This window comes from Pteropus medius, unplaced genomic scaffold, assembly GCF_902729225.1.
Source record: "Pteropus medius unplaced genomic scaffold, Ma_sr-lr_union100, whole genome shotgun sequence".
In the NCBI taxonomy this organism is placed as follows: domain Eukaryota; kingdom Metazoa; phylum Chordata; class Mammalia; order Chiroptera; family Pteropodidae; genus Pteropus; species Pteropus medius.
This window is the reverse complement of record NW_024349804.1, coordinates 12,384,534-12,399,938: the sequence shown is the minus strand read 5'-3', so window position 1 is coordinate 12,399,938 and position 15,405 is coordinate 12,384,534. Positions and strand designations below refer to the sequence as shown.

General features: G+C 57.0%; 1 protein-coding gene and 1 long non-coding RNA gene across 7 annotated transcripts in view; one reads left to right on the top strand and one right to left on the bottom strand.

Moving 5' to 3' along the window:
- TBC1D14 (TBC1 domain family member 14) overlaps positions 1 to 13,443 on the bottom strand; it is an 83,457-nt gene extending 70,014 nt beyond the window's left edge. For 3 of the 6 annotated variants that reach the window (XR_005647676.1, XM_039838234.1, XM_039838237.1), the window contains exons 1-2: positions 13,311 to 13,437; positions 3,281 to 4,016 (exon numbers count right to left, since the gene is read on the bottom strand). Coding sequence is in view for 5 of the 6 variants with exons in the window: in XM_039838234.1 (XP_039694168.1) it covers positions 3,281 to 3,999 (719 nt within the window). In the remaining variant the exon portion in view is untranslated. Of the gene's footprint in view, positions 1 to 3,280; positions 4,017 to 5,403; positions 5,574 to 12,862; positions 13,014 to 13,310 lie in introns of those variants that run through there. The other 3 variants (XM_039838235.1, XM_039838236.1, XM_039838238.1) reach the window with 3 other exon arrangements.
- An 82-nt stretch (positions 13,444 to 13,525) lies between these two features.
- On the top strand, positions 13,526 to 14,400 carry LOC120582877 (uncharacterized). Its single transcript, XR_005647677.1, has 2 exons — positions 13,526 to 13,801; positions 14,174 to 14,400. It is a non-coding gene; the product is annotated as an uncharacterized LOC120582877 (long non-coding RNA).
- The last annotated feature ends 1,005 nt before the right edge of the window (positions 14,401 to 15,405 follow it).

Genomic DNA, 15,405 nt, shown 5'->3' with positions numbered 1-15,405 from the left:
GAGGCCAGGGATGCTGCTAAACAGCCTTCAGTGTACGACAGCCTCTCCCAGAGACTCTTCCGCCCCAAGATGTCCACCGTGCCAACGTGGAGAAATCCTGATCTAACTTTTTCAAGAATGGGTTGATTGAAGTAAGCATTGTACCAGGATAAGAGCTAGAAAACGCTTTAGGAAATGCGTTTTTTAGACACGATAATTACTTGTCGTAGAATCGCAGATCGCTACGACTTGTCTGGTACCAGGAAGTGAGCCTGATGCTTTACTTATCTGATGTCTAACTTTGTGCAGTAGTTCTATGCTCCACTTCAGGCTCAGAGAGGCGAAGAAACTTGCCCAAGATCACACGCCTATGACGCAGGAGAACTCACACTGAACCCAGCTAGTACGACTCCTGAACCAGCACTGCTGACTCTGGTACCTCCCCACACACACACTCACATTCACACACTCACACACATCCATGACAGCATTCATTCCCCCAACCCCGCAGTGTCTGGTCTGGCCCCCCTCCCCAATGGCAAGCTCCCCAAGGGCAGGGACCATCTCGAAGCTCAGGGCAGGGTCTGCAACAGAGCCACTCACCACGGCCTGGGTGAAGAAGGGATCAAAGGGACAAGTGGGAGCTTGGCCTGCGGCTTCCCGGTGGCAGTGGTCAGGCCCAGCCAGCCCCATCTCACCCAGGCCACCCTCCTCGGCCGTCAGGATCAACAGGTCTGTTCCTTCAGGCCACAAGCTCCAGGCCATCTCCGCCCTTCCTCTGAATCCCCTTCTCCGGGACCAGCCTCCCACGATGCTGCCCCCCTTCTTCCTGCAACCTGGAAATGGACTCGGGGAGGGTAAGGAGTACAGACAGGCACCAGGCCACAGGAGTCACTTGGGCTCGAGGTAAGGTGGAGAAACAGGATGGGTGGCTAGGAAGCCTGGGCTGGGAACCCCAAAGGACCAGCCCTCAACAAAAACTACCCTAGTCTGAAGACCTACTGTGTGCCAGGCCCTCTCCGTAACTCCCCTGTAAATTTATTTGCCTGTAAAATGCATAGTGGGTTCCAAATATTTTTGGCACAGAACCCTTTCCCCTTCGAAGGAATTCCAGACTGAAACTCCTCTAACACTTTAAGAGTTTAAGAAACTCACCAAACTTGGCCTGTGATATCACAGACTCGATTCATTTGTCATTACTATTCCATCTGCTTCCCAAAGGTACTTAGTGATGGCTCACAATAATGTCACAGCCATCAAAACAAGGCTACGGAGACAAGAACCAAGGGCTAAAAGAGGAGACGTTTGATTGCCACGGCACAAAGCTGAAAGGAACTTTCGAGAAGCAGAGCCTTAGGAAGGACCCGCGGTAACTGACGGTGTTTCCCATCGAGGAGGAGAGGCTGCGACCCAGACAGTGTGACGAAGGCAGTGAAGAGACCATGGAGCAGTCACGACAGCGACAACAAGCAATGGCACCTCAAAGCTTGCTCGCTCTGTGTCGGTACTGCTTCGCACGTGTGGACCCACTTCACCGCGGGAAGGCAGTCTTCGTCACCCCCATGTGACAGAGGAGGAGGCTGAGACAGAAGCAGATGATGACAAGGACAGTGAAGGCGAACAGTATGACGTACCTGAACTGCGTTAGGCATCACGTGCTAGGCACTTACCAATGCTGTTTTAGAGATGAGGAAACTAACTCAGAGAGGTGAAGTGACTTGTTCAAGGTCACACAGCAAGGACAGGGGCACAGGTCTGTTGAAGTCCAAAGCTAAGCTCTTTCCTCTAGGCTGCTTCCCAGCCACCCTCATTTTGAGTGAGGCTCCCCAAATGTGCCAAGAAATCCAAGTGATTCTGAAAACCTGTCCCCCACATCCCTCTGAGGAGCCATATCTAACAGGCGCACAGGCGCCATTCATTCATAAACAGGAATCACTAGAAACACTGACCCGAGCAGAGATCGGTCCCACCACACAAATCTGATCTGCAACAGCACGATTTTAGGGCTATGGTCTCAGCAGGGAGAGCGACGAGTCTCCCCTGAAGTTCCTGGGCTTCTCCGATGAAGGCAAGTGATAAATTACTGAATTCAGAGACCGGGAGCTCTCCTGGCAGTAGCGCTGTATCTGTCTGTCGCCACAGCAGAGTGAACAGGTGCCCCACAAAACCACGGCCTGTGTCAGAGACCGTCTCACGCGGGACAGGCCTCAGACTCATCAGCGATGATGCCCACACTCAGCTGATGAAGCGACTGAGGCCACGGTTGGGGGCACGCCCACGGCCACAGGGGGCTCCGGCTGACTCGGCCATCAAGTCACACCATCTCGAAGGGACACCCAGTACTACAGTGTGCAACATGGGTTTTGCAAGGGGCACACGCATCCGCAGTAGCCAGGGTCAACCATAGAAGTGCCCCCCAACACTAAGCTCTGGCGCCGGGCCCCAGGTCCCCGAGAGGCAGCTGTGGAGCGGAGCACCGTTCCCTGCACACACTCCATGGCCCACACGCGCCCTTCCTCACGGCGCTCCGCGGGGTGGGAGTTCAAGTTCGCTGTGTGACTGACCGACGTGTCCACTTCCACCACCCAGCCCCAGCCATTGCCCAAGACCATTTCTACGCCTCACGACTCCCGTATTAGCTGCCAAGAGCAGACAGAGCCTAGGACACAAACACTTGTTGAGCGAAAACGTGAGAGCGCAGATGAGAAGCCGGTGCTGTAGGCCCTGTCCCCAGGGAGTTCCGGGTAAGACACAGGGACCCCAGCAGCCCTGGCCTGGCACCTGGGTGACAGGTAAGGATGCACGTGGCAGCACACACCTCAGCAGCAGGGCCAGAACATGAACACAGGCGCACAGCCATGCAGGAGCACAGGGGACACACAGGGACGCCCGGGAATGCCGGCCCTGGGTTACGCGAACAGTGAGCTGCTAACGCTGATGCCACCATCAGCCGCACCCTCTGGGCCACCCATGAAACTCGGATTATGGGCGTAAAGGGCCCTTCAGAGGGGAAGGCTGACAGAGTGAGGTTGCTGGATTTGGTTACACAGACCACTGCGGGTCGCCCTCGGTCACAGCAGGTCAGAGGCCGAGAAGTGACAACAGACTGTGGGAGTGAGCCAGGGACACAGAAGTGACAGCCAGTCAGGAGGAATCAAACAGCAGAATCGCCAGCGGACCAAACCCACAGGGCTCTGGCGCCTGCTCGACGGGGCGGGAAGCGCACATCACGCTTCACTCCGAGCAACGCGACGGCCCGAACCCGACAGCCCAGACCTCCCGGGGAGGCGAAGGGCATTACCTGGTGAAGAAGTTACTGAACGGCCCCAATATTTTCGATTTACTTCCCTCCTCGGTGTCGTCCACACAGTCCCGCCGCTGCGGGTCAGGGGTCTCCTTGACGGAGCTCAAGGTGACGTCGGTAAACTGTGGGTCATCGTCGTTCTCCAGGGTCACGATGGCGCTGGAGCTGCTCGTGACCACGAGGTCCAAGATGTCCTCATTGCTGACGGAGAGCGTGGTTGACAACTCTGTGCCGAGGCTGGACACGCTGCAGACTGAGACGTCGTCGCTGCGGCTCAGGGCGCTGGAGGTGAGGCCGCACAGCCTCACCGCGTCGTAGCCCGTCCTGGGGAACGTGGACGACTTCCGCACGCCCTGCTCCCGCTCGGCGCCGGCGGGAGCGGGCGGCGCGAACGAGGGCAGCGGGCACGCGCTGTGGCAGGCCCGCTCGGCGCCCAGCTCCGCCTCGGACTGCTTCCTCTTCCCATGGGCCGCGCTGCAGGGGACCGGCTCCGGGTTGCTGATCTCTAGGGTAGGGATGCCGGAGTCCACCGACTTAAGGCTGTGCTGGTCCAAAGTGCCGAGTTTCGGCTTGGGCCCGTGCTCAGGCGACGAGCGGGACCTGGGCACCTTGAGAGGCAGGTGCTGCAGGGTCTGAGTGTGGTGTCCTGCTCGACCGTCCAGAACGCCTGTCAAGGCCACACCGTTTGTGGAGCTGGAAGGGTTTCCATCAGTCATCTTGGTCCAAGGAGAAACTAGGAAAAACATCAAAATGTAAGTAAGGCAGTGGACGCAAAGGCCAAATACGCCATTCTTCTGACGCAGAGCTCAAAGGTCCTGACGACCTTTCGATGGGGAACCCTTGAAAAAAGTCCTACGCACTCAAGTTGTAATTCCGGACCAGAAGTTACAGTACTCACATATACTACCATGACATAAAATGACAGGCAGATGACTCAGGGAATACACGCAGTACCACATATGGAAGACAATCGCCTTGGCCGCCCTCGTGACCGCCCACCGGTCACATCTCTGACCCCCAGGGTAGCACTGGGAGGATGAGGGCTGTGCCAGGCAGAGAGAGCTTTCTGGTTTTTGTGCTTTTTAAAATTATATACAGGCTACCTCTGTCAAAAGTATGTCAATGCATAACCCATACATAAGTCAAGATTCAACTTGTTCTGACACAATAAAGATCGAGATGTTTTCAAGACAGAGACCAACCAGATTATTTGCATATGCCACATACAGGGAGACTACCCAACCACATCCAAGTCAGCAGTGGCCTTCCACTAATGTTTCAGTCACAGGCCTACAAGGCAGGCGTCCTACCCCCTTTACCACAGAAGAAACTGGGGCTCGGCGAGGTTAAGAAACAGGTCCAAGGTCACACTGTTATTTAGCGGCAGGGCTAGGATATAGGGGACTGACCCCTAAATAGGCCATACTTCGTGGGTGAATGGCTTAGTCTGAAGTTATAAAAACCCAGGTCAGAAGGCTGGCTCAGTGAGGACAGTAATCAGTAAAGGGAAAACAGAAACCACAAACCTCCAATGGAGACGTGAGGGGAGTCAACGCTGAGCGTGCCACACGTGGGTCTAGGGCCCTGCCCACTGTCCTCTGGCCTAAGACTCGGGCTGGGAAGACGGGGTGGGAGGTGCACCAGCCTGGGCAGCACAGTCCCCAGCGGACTAAGAACCTTGGCTTATGTTATGCCACCTTCTATTGTGCTTTACAGCGGTCCTGACCTTTGTGGCACCAGGGACCGGAGCTCCTGTGAGCATCTAATGCCTGACGATCTGAGGTGGAGCCGAGGCGGTGACGCTGGCGCTGGGGAGCGGATGCAGATGAAGATGCAGCTTCGCTCACTTGCCCGCCGCTCACCTCCTGCCGTGCTGCCTGGTTCCTAACGAGCCACGGACTGGTACCGGTCCGTATCCCGAGTGTTGGGGACCCCTGCTTTAAAATGTCAAAATGGGAGATCTGGTGGTGTATTTAATCCACGGAGTAGAACAGCACAGAGGACGGGGCTTTGGGTTTAGACGTTCCTGGCTCTGATCCCAGCTCCGCCACACTGCCTTGGGAGAACTGAACAGAGGACCGTGGGAGAAGCGCTCGGCGGCCCCGGCCCCCAGTACGTACCCTTCGTAGCCGCTACCATCGTGCAGGTAGCCGAGGTTACGAAACACACGGCATAGCAACGATGACAACCACTCTGTTTTGGATGTCACTTCGGCTTTTGCAAAAGGCCTTCCTGCTCCCCTTCAGGAAGCCTGGCCTGCCTCTCAATGTCAGCACAGCACAAGTGAATCCTTTAAAAGCAGAAAAGGGAGGAGGGGGTCAAGTCCTTCCCTCCCAGAAACTGAAGCAACCGGTCAGCACGGCGCTGGAAGGGACGTGTGGAAACGCAGACTCCAAACACAGCCCGGACTGCACAGAAAACCTGAAATACGACCCAGTGAGCAAGGAGAGGGTGCCTCGTCGCCTTGTTCCACTCGGGGGTGGAGCCACACTGCACTACCCCGAAACAAACACAGACGAAATCGGTTTAACGCGAAAATGAAGTTACGAAGGTGCCGCAGAAAATAAAGTGCTTCTCCAACCTACAGAGGAAACGCTCGGCCACCCTCCGAAAGGACCCGGCTGCCACCTCACCACACGGTCCACGGTCCCTTGAATTTCCTGGGCTGAGCCTCTCCTGAGTCCGCAGCAAACTGTCTCTGGGACCCCGCTCCAGGAAAAGCCCTGAACTGAACCTCAACTTGGCTGTGAAGCAATAGGGTCCCCACCAGGAACAAGGAGAGTCAAAGGCATAGAGATCTGAAAGTTCTTTTTTTCAACTAAAAGGAAAATGCAATAACAAACATTTTTAGCACGTAGTTAAGAGCTAACCTCTGCCAATGTCAAAGGTAATTAGAATTATCAAAACACCAGCAACACTCCACAGGTCAAACTGGCAAAAAGCCCGAACGGGGGAGCTGAGACACAGGCCCGGCGGAAATTCTGGCTCTGCCACTGACCAGCTGAGGCGACCTCAGGGGAGACACTCAACCTTTCTGAGTCTCGACCTCCCTGCTCCCCAGCAGGGACACGGGCCGTGCCACACAAGTCCCAGGCGGGCCTGAGCATTAATGAAACGACAAGGTTTGGTGAGAGCACCAGCAACCTGCTCGTGACACACAGTCAGCGCCCAGTAAACGTGAATGCCCTCGACTTTCGCTCCATGAAGAGACGAATTGCCTGCCAAAACGGAACTGAAACCACAACTGTGACGCTAGAACGACAGGACCACCTAGCGAGGACCCCTTCTCCCAACGACCAAGATGAAAGCACAGGGAAGAACGAAGCAGGCCCGACAGAGGCCAACCCGCTGGGGTGGCCTCCTCCGCCATTCTTCCCTCCTCCTCCATTCTTCCCTCCTCCGCCCTAGCGGCCAGGAGAGCGCCCAGGGGGCCTCTCTCAGGGAGACACGGAGCGGAGCGACCTTTGAGCCTCCGCCGGTTCCAAGTCCAGCTTAAGTTCCTTAAACCTCAGGAACAGGGTGTCGCCTTCAGGGAAACGAACCTAAAAGGGAAAAAGCACTTCCGCTTGCAACACTCTAAAACCAAACTCTGCAAGGGCCAAGGCCACCCGCCCTCAAACCCTTCCACCTGGTGCCACCCGTGCCATAAAACCAGAAGCCACACTCCAGAGCACCTGCCTTCGGCCGGAGCCCGGGGGGCCGGGGGTGGGGGTGGGCTGCACAAAGAGCGTGCTTCTCAGACGGGCTCGCGGTGGACTCTGGGAGCCCGCCAGGAGGCCAGGCTGCAGATGCCAGCCTGCCTCCAAGTCACGTGCTTTCTAACGACAGAATAAGCCTCAATTCCCTGAGCTGGCACAGGGCCCTCCCAGTCCATCCATGCCAGCCTCGCCAGCCTCGTGCTGCCACCCTGACTTCTCTCATCTGCGCCACGCTCTCCCAGTGTGGCCATCAGCACCCCTGGGGATCCGGCAGCAGGCGCCACAGGGAGACACAGCTCCAAGGCCACCTCCTCCAAGAGGCCTTCCTAACTGTCCCAGGAAGCTGCAGGCCCTCCTTCCTCCTAGGCTCTTTTGGCCACGCCCCACCTAAAACAACTGCATTTACAGCTGTTCCCAGGCCTCTCCACACGGGCTTCTCAGCTTCAGGCAGGCACAGTGCTCGAAGCTTCTGGACGCCACTGCCTGGCCAAATGCCCGACATGGATTCAGGACCCAAAAATCTGTCTGCTGAACGATTATTACTAACGACTACGTTCTAAGTGAGCGGGCTTCAACAGTCCACCCAAGAAACACCTGCTGTGAGCAGGGTCACGTCCCAAGAATATGGTGAGTAGCGGGGCTGACGAGACAAGGAGGAAACCTGCCCCACCGCGTTCCCAGTGCGTGTGGACGAGACACAGCGAGTGGGCGATGGCCCCCGTGCATCACGTCCACTGCCCGACGAGCCAGCGAGGACGGCGGTCAGCAAATGATGGCGCAGGACAGCAAAACGATCCCTCCCTCTACGGCCTCCTCCCAGAGTCCACACCACTGGGGCCCAAGGACACAGCCCCGCGGGAGCGACCGCAGCAGTGTGCAGCCGCGAGCTCGCGGCGTCTTCCGGGCACAGCCCAGCACAGCCACGGACGCGCTCGACACACGTGTGATGGTGCCTGGCCACCGCCTCCCAGACCAGAGAAAATCACACAAGATGTCGAGTGCGGATGAGAGGGAGACTTTTCATTTCAGGCAGCAAGGCCATCTGAATTTGATCTGCGTGCCACGACACTGGGTCCTGAGGGACGCGACAGCCTTCACCCGCCGGGGCGGCGGCTCAGTTCAGCACTAGTCAGAAAGCGGACGGTGACTGATGCTTCAGAAAAGTCCCATCCGGAAGCAGCCGTTTGATTTTCTCCTCCTTAAGCAGCAGCAGGACTAGGCCTTGACCAAGTCTTCATAAGCAAATAAATCGTTTATGAAGCCACAGCAAAATGATTTAGTTATGTTCCTGGGGGAGAGATGCACTCGTTGGTGGCTTCGGGGAGCAGTGACGCCGGCCTCACAGGCAGACCCGGCCAGCAGTCTCTCTCCTGTGGCTCCTTCCCATCCACGGGGCACGTGCCACAGCGCAGCCCTCCTCGTCTGGGCACCCCAGACACTGCGGAGGACAGTCGCCTCCTCGCCACCCCCATCAGCACCGGGCGTTGCTGTGCCCTGACCTCCGCCGCCCAGCCCCCCGTCACCAGCTCCACCACTGACTTCTCGTCCTGACTCTTGAGTCAAGCGCACAGCCGTGTTCCGAGGGCACAGCTCTCACAGAGCCGGTGTGAAGAGGGCAGGACCAGGTGTGCGACACCTGATGGCACCAGGGCACCACCATAAAACCACAACGTGATGAGTACCAGGTACGGCTCTAAGCTCTTAGTGCCCGTGACAGCCCATTCCACGGAGGAGGAAGCTGAGGCCCGCGGCCCACCCAAAGTCCCCATTTCCACGTGGCAGCCGCTGGGGCTCAAATCCACATGTGCCCCAAGGCCCCTTGGTGGGCTGTGCTGCTTACCCAGCCGACGCGGACATGGTGCACCACTAGTCGTCAGCCCTCCTGTGAACGAGACTGGCTGTGCCCCGTTTTGCAGACTGGGATGATTCCGGCCCGTGCCTGGCGCAGCAACCCACCCGTTTTGCAGGCAGGGCCCCGAATGAGTCTCCCCTCCCCAACGCCCACGTCACTCTCCACAAGGCCTCCTGGGGGCCCTTCGTTTCCTGGTGAGAATTCTGGAGGACTACCAGCCTCCCCATGTGAGTGGTGGCTCCACCAGACCTTCCCCTCGACCCCGGCGGACAGGCCCATCGAGCCTCCAAAATGAGGGTCCACCGGCGAGGAGAACCCACGGGTCTGTGTGGCCTCTCCCGCACGTGAGCCTGCCTTAGGGCCCCACTAGCACCTACCACCTGAGTCTCCCTTTCTAACTTGCCTGATCAGGCAGAAAGGGTTCTGGGAAGAATGGTCTCAGGTGCCTCGGCATTAACAATTACCACGAGCAGCCGCCTCTGCTCACCAAGTGTGCGCTGTGTGCTGGGCGTCCAGTGTTCACACCCGCCGCCTGTGTACCCTCCTCACAGACAAGACGACAGGGGCATGGAAGGCACACGTGACAAAGTGGCTGAGCTGAGCCGACCTGGATCTGACTCTGAAGTGCTCACTCTGTACTGCCCGCACGGCGGCCTGAACACTGGGTTAGTTTGCATTTTGTAGAATAGAAAAGTCACCATAAAAGTAGTGTGATTTTTAAGTGGGTTATTCTTTAGGACAAAAATCCTTAAAAAAAATAATTTCTTAGCTCAATATATTCCCTGGAAGGTAAATGGAAACTTTTAGGCACCTGGAACTTAATGCAATATTGTTTAAAGAAGTTTTGGTCCATCAGCAAACCAGACAGAAACTGGGGTTTAACTGCTGAGGGTCCCCAAAGTCTCTTTTACAAACCTAAGGAACAGACATTTAAGTCACACTGCCCTCGGGTTGTTCTATTTAAAAGGCACAGGTGAGACATTTTAAACTAAGGACTCTCAATGCATGGGAGATTCTCCACGACCCCAAAACGTTTCATCTACTAGTCATCACCCATGAAGTGACTGAGAGGCAACTAACAGGTTAGGAGTAGACTACTTAACAAAGCCAACATAATTTATGATCTTAATTATTAAGAGAAACTATTTAGCAAACACTTACTGTGACCAAATGTGCTAGATGTTATCACATGCTCTAATCATCACAAGCCTGACAAATACACTGAACAAACTATGAGATTCAGAGAGGCAGGGTAACTCACCCAAGGTCACATAGTAACAGAAACTGGATTCGAACCAGGTCTGACATCAAAACCCACATATGTGGTTTGCTAGAGTGCTTAAGAATATGGGCCCTAAATTTTGTGATAATCAATAAGCTAAATGGTTAACAGTTTTTACATGTACGGCATGTAAAAATATTCTGTGTATGTCAGCCTACATAGCAAAGTCTGAAAAACAAACAGGGTGTGTGTGTGTCGGGGTAGTGGGGGAGTGCAGGTTCTGGAGCTAGATTGCCTGGGTTCAAATCCCAGCTCCTCCACTTTGTGAGACCTTGAATTCGTTTCTTAACTTTCCGGTGCCTCGATTTCCTTATAGTAAAATGGGGCCAATAACAGATCGTCTCTCCTTAGGCAGCTGACAAGATTAGGGAAAGAAATCCACATAAAGCCTTTAGAATTGTGCCAGGCAAGAGTTAAGCCTCAGAAGAGCTGGCTGGTGTTATTCCTTTCTGGCCACCGGACAGGGCCAGCCAACTGAGGCCCACTATTTTAGCAGCTTATTTGCATAAGCGAGCTCAGACACAAGCCAGTCTGTCTGCACAGCCTCACTGCACAGCTTCTTCCTGTCACTGATATCTCTCCTCGCACCTGCTCTGTGGCCCTGAGCTCTGTGCCTCAACTGCCCCATCTGTAAAATGAGGTGATCCACCTGAGGTCCTTCAAGCTTGACAATCTAGAATTCTAAACCCAGACTCTAGAAACTTTATACCCACGCTAATACGAACATAAACAACAGTCATTTTCCTAAAATCCTTTTATATGTTATGTATAAATATCTATTTTGATGACAAAGATTCTCCAAAGTCTCAAAGCTCCACCAATAAGCACATGCTGGACAGGCATCCCCTGTGCTGACGCTGGGACATGAAGGCCAGGAGCTCTGACCGAGGCACAAAGCCTCAAAACAAGCTGCTCTGATAAGCAGGGTCCTCAACGCCACAGAGGCCTTCGACAGAGCACAAGCAAGAGGAAGTGGAGGCACAAAGGACAAAAATTCACCCTCTGGACAGCGGGGCGTGGGGCAGTGGGATGGAGGGGTGGAGAAGTGGAGGGGAGGACAGACAGAGAGAGGGTGCCTGACGGAGGAACCGCAGGGGGCCAGCAGAAGCCAGGAGAGAGCGAGGCAGCCACCAGTGATGGGTGTGAGCGGGGGGCTGGACAGACTGTGAAAACTCAAGTTTCACAAATGCAGCTGAGCAAGGCACTTGCCACAACCTGCGGAACCGTGGAGGACAGGTGAGCAGAGCCTGGTTCTGTGACCTGCTTCAGTTCGAATCCCACCGCCGCCTCTCCAGCTGGGTGCCTCTGAACCCTCCTTAATGTTTCCCAAAGGGTGTATTCACCCAACAACCTGAGCCCCGAGTACATGCCGGGCTCTCATCAGCGCTGGGGATCAGGTGGAGATCACAGTCTCAAGGGATCAAACATACACCACGGCTGAGAGCAGTAAGACAGCCCTGAGTGGGGGGATCAGGGGCAACCCGGGGAGCAGGGGGTAAGAAGCTCGGAAGAAGTCATACCCAAACCGGAGACATGGATTAGTCCTGGCCAGACGAACAAGGCAAGAGGAAGTGTTCCAAGAATGTTGTAGGGACTAGCCCCGGTCCCTGCAAGCGCCCAGCAGCCACCCATGTCCTACTGAGGCAGTCGAGACAGCAATGAGGTGCTAACACCCTGCAGACACCGGCCCCAAGACACCACCCACCTCGGCCAGGCCCCGGAAATAAGTCCAAGCCCAGAGGCCTCCTGCACATAGAACTTTCCCAAGCAAAACTTCCAATTCCACATTGGCGAAAACGGCATCCTGTGCAAGCTAAAGACAGAAATGGTTTCATGTGCCCAGACAAGGATCCCGCCAGTAAAATGCCCACTGCCTGGGCCTCGGGGATGGAGGGTGCAGGGACGGTCCTCGGGGTTCCTTCCTCATCACCGCTGGCCCCCACAGCTTCCAGCCACCCGACTCCTTCCTCGTGGCAGCTCCCGGGACCAGCTGGGGAGCGTCCCCTACTCCCCATATAACACTCCGCTGGGGCCTCTCAGCCATCCCAGTGGGAAATATCCCTAGGCCCGGATCTCCGAGGCGGAGGGGGTCCACGGCCCCGGAACGGGGGTCCCCATCCAGGAAGAGGGGGTGCAAGGAGGAGGGGTCTGGGATCCAGGGTCGGATTCCGAGAGGGAAGGGGGTCAGGGGAGCTCAAGTGGGCAGGGAAGGATCCTGGAGGTCGGGACTCAAAGGTGGAGGGAGTCTAGAGGGATTGGCGGGCTCCAATGTGCGTGAGGCTCCGAGGTATAAAGGGTCTCGAGAGTTGGGGGCCCCGAGGTGGCGGGATCTCGGGGGTCGGAGGCATGGAGGTGGAAGGGTGCCCGCGGCCGGGCGGGGCGGTTCCGCGCGCGGAGCCGGCTCACCTCTGGGCCGCGCGTCCGAGGGGGAAAACTTTTCTTCAAGTTCCATAAAAGAAGCGGGTCAGAGCGCGCGTCTCACCGAGGGCCGGTCGAGCGCCAAGCACCGCTGGGGCCCCGCGATGTTCCCCGGGCCTCACGCTCTCTCCGGCGCGAGAGGAAGCGGCTGCCGTGCAGCGAGGGGGAGCGCGGGCAGGACCCGGACCTGCGCTACCCTCCCTGCCCCGCCTCGGGCCGCCTCGGGCCGCCTCCCGCTCCCGCCGACGCTGCAGCAGGTGGCAGCGGCCCCGCGAGTCCCAGTCCCGTCCCTCGCTCCCGGACCGGCCCCCGCCGGAGGCCCTCAGTACCCGAGTCAGCACGGCTCCGACGCCATCCCGGGGCAGGCGAGCCCGCACTCCAGGTCCGGTAGGGCCCGCAACTTGCGCGGCGAGGACGCCGAGAACGCTGCAGGCGGCGGGCCCGGCCGGCAGGTGCGCGAAAGCCGCCCGCGGCCAACAGCAGAGCGCGCCCTCGCCCCGCCCCGCGCCCGCGCCTCGCCCCGCCCTCGCCCCGCCTCCTGCCGGCCGCGGCCTCTTCCCATATCTGCCGGCCTCGCCCCGCCCCGCCTTCGCCCCGCCCCCGCCGGCCGCGGCCTCGCCCCGCCCCGCCCTCGCCCCGCCCCCTGCCGGCCGCGGCCGCTCTTCTGCCCGAGCTGCCGCCTGCCGCCGCCGCCCCTAGAGCTCGGCGCTCTCCCCGCAGCCCTTCCTCCGGCTTGCTCGCCGGCCCGCCGCAGGCCCCGGAGGGGCGTCGCCGAACCTTTTCTTTCTCGAGAGCCAAGCGGCGCCGCGAGGGGAGGTCTGAGGGGATCTTCGTGTCCGCCGAGCCCCGTGGACACCCGCCAGGGGCTTCCGTACCTGGCCGGCTCCACCCGCGGCCATCTTGGAAGTGGGCAGCGGCCGGGAGGGGGAAGGGGCACGAGCGGGCAGGGACCAGGCGTGGGGAGCCGAGCGGCGGAGCGCATCGATGGGCGCCCCCACCCCAAGGCGGGTGTGCGGGGGAGGAGGGGCCAGGTTCCCGCTTGTCCAGCAGCCGGAGGCTCGTGCGGGTGATCCGCGACCTCGGGGCCCAGGCCCGGCGGCCTCCGGAACGTCGCTTCGGCGTCCTTCCTGCTTAGCCTTAGGCCCTTAATCTGTAAAACGGGCTTTTCTGGTAGTTGTCCTTGATTGAGCTCTTACCCAGTGCCTAGCGCCTGGGGAGCTTTGAAAATTCCAAAGCCCAGGCCGTGCATCAAGCCATTTAATCCGGAGGTGAGATACAGTTTTGAAAGTTGTGTAATGTGCAAGGTTTATGGACCGCTGACCTAGCGTTTATGTACATTATTTTGCGAAGCATTATAGAGTGGCATGGACAGGGTCTGTGATCAAAGCCGTGGTACAGAGTGGAAGAGAAGTGGCTTGACCAAGGTCCCAAGGGGTCAGAAGCCAGATTCGCCGCCCAGACCACCTTCCAAAACCTTGCAAGGCCCTCAGTGAGAAAGCTCTTGTTAGCTAGTAACTGATCCTCGTCCTAGAATTTAAGCTTCCTGAGTTACACCGGCCTTATCTTGTTTACTCCTCTGTTCCCTGGGCCTGGCAAACAGTAGACAATAAAATATTTGTTAAAGTATCATTACATTCTAGAAACATCAAGGCAAGAAAGACTCCGGTGGCTGGGAGCCAGAACGCTTGGGTTATACACTATGCTTGGATCCTACCAACTAGGACCCCTGAGCGCTGTCACAGGCACAATTACCAGAGAGGAAACCTCAGAACGACCAGCTGAATGCAAGGGAAGACTTGAGAGCAGCGCAGTCAGGGACAGGAAGGGGAGTCTCCCCTCACAGAAAGCATCAGGAAGCATGCAGTGGCGTATTGCTTTGGGCCGTGGCCATGCAGGCTGGGCCGCATAACCCCTACCTTGACTCTCCTGTCTCGTAGTTCTGCAAGCCCTTAGTATCTTATGATGGCAGGAAGGGTGAGAACATTAAAAAGGCAAGCCAGCTTGTGATAGAATACATGAACACCCTCGCAGGGCTTGGTGTGTAATTGAAGCTTTAATAAATGCTTACGTTTTTAGGTGGTTTTAAGGAAAAACAATACCAAGTCTCCAAATCCCAGCGTGGCCTCCCCTGCTTACTTTAAGAAAACACCAACGGGAAAGTACAGGCTTGCTTCCGGCCTGACTTAATTCACAATTTAATACATCCGATTAATAAATGTCTTTACAGTGTTCCTTCCAAGTCCTCAGATCCCTTCCAGCCCTCATTCCGAGTCTTCGGGCTTTAAAACCCCACGATGAGAAGGAACCATTGTTCTGAATCCAGAACTGAAAGCATCTGTGGTCCACAGATTTACATCCGGCGCCCTCTGTCTGCCTTTTCCTCACCCCCTCCCTATCCTGCTGCCCCCCTCAACCCCCTTGCCCCAGCCCAGAGACCCTTCTGGAGCCATCAGTCACTTCCTTAGCCCCTCAGTGTGGTTTGACCCACATTTCACCCTTTATCATCAGCACCCAGAAAGTGCTCTAGATAAATCATGGCAACTTCAGTCTAAGAAAAACAGTGGAGAAGATCGGCTGTGTGGCTGTATGCCTTCATGTCACCTCTCAGAACCTCAGCGTGTCCCACCCCCACTGATGCGGAGTTAGCTCTGTTGGGATGGTCAGCGCTAGGTCCCCCTCTGCTGGCGAACTGCTGACTGGGCGAAGCCATTCGATCCCCATACAGACTTAACCCCGAACTTCCCCAAGAGATTGTCACCCACAGATGTCCCCCTGACGGCTGTAAAGCTGTGGCTCTATGTAGGCAAGCACCCGGCCTTCAGCTCCCTGTCCTCAGTTCCAGGCACAGAACGCCTGGGGCTGCCTAACCCCT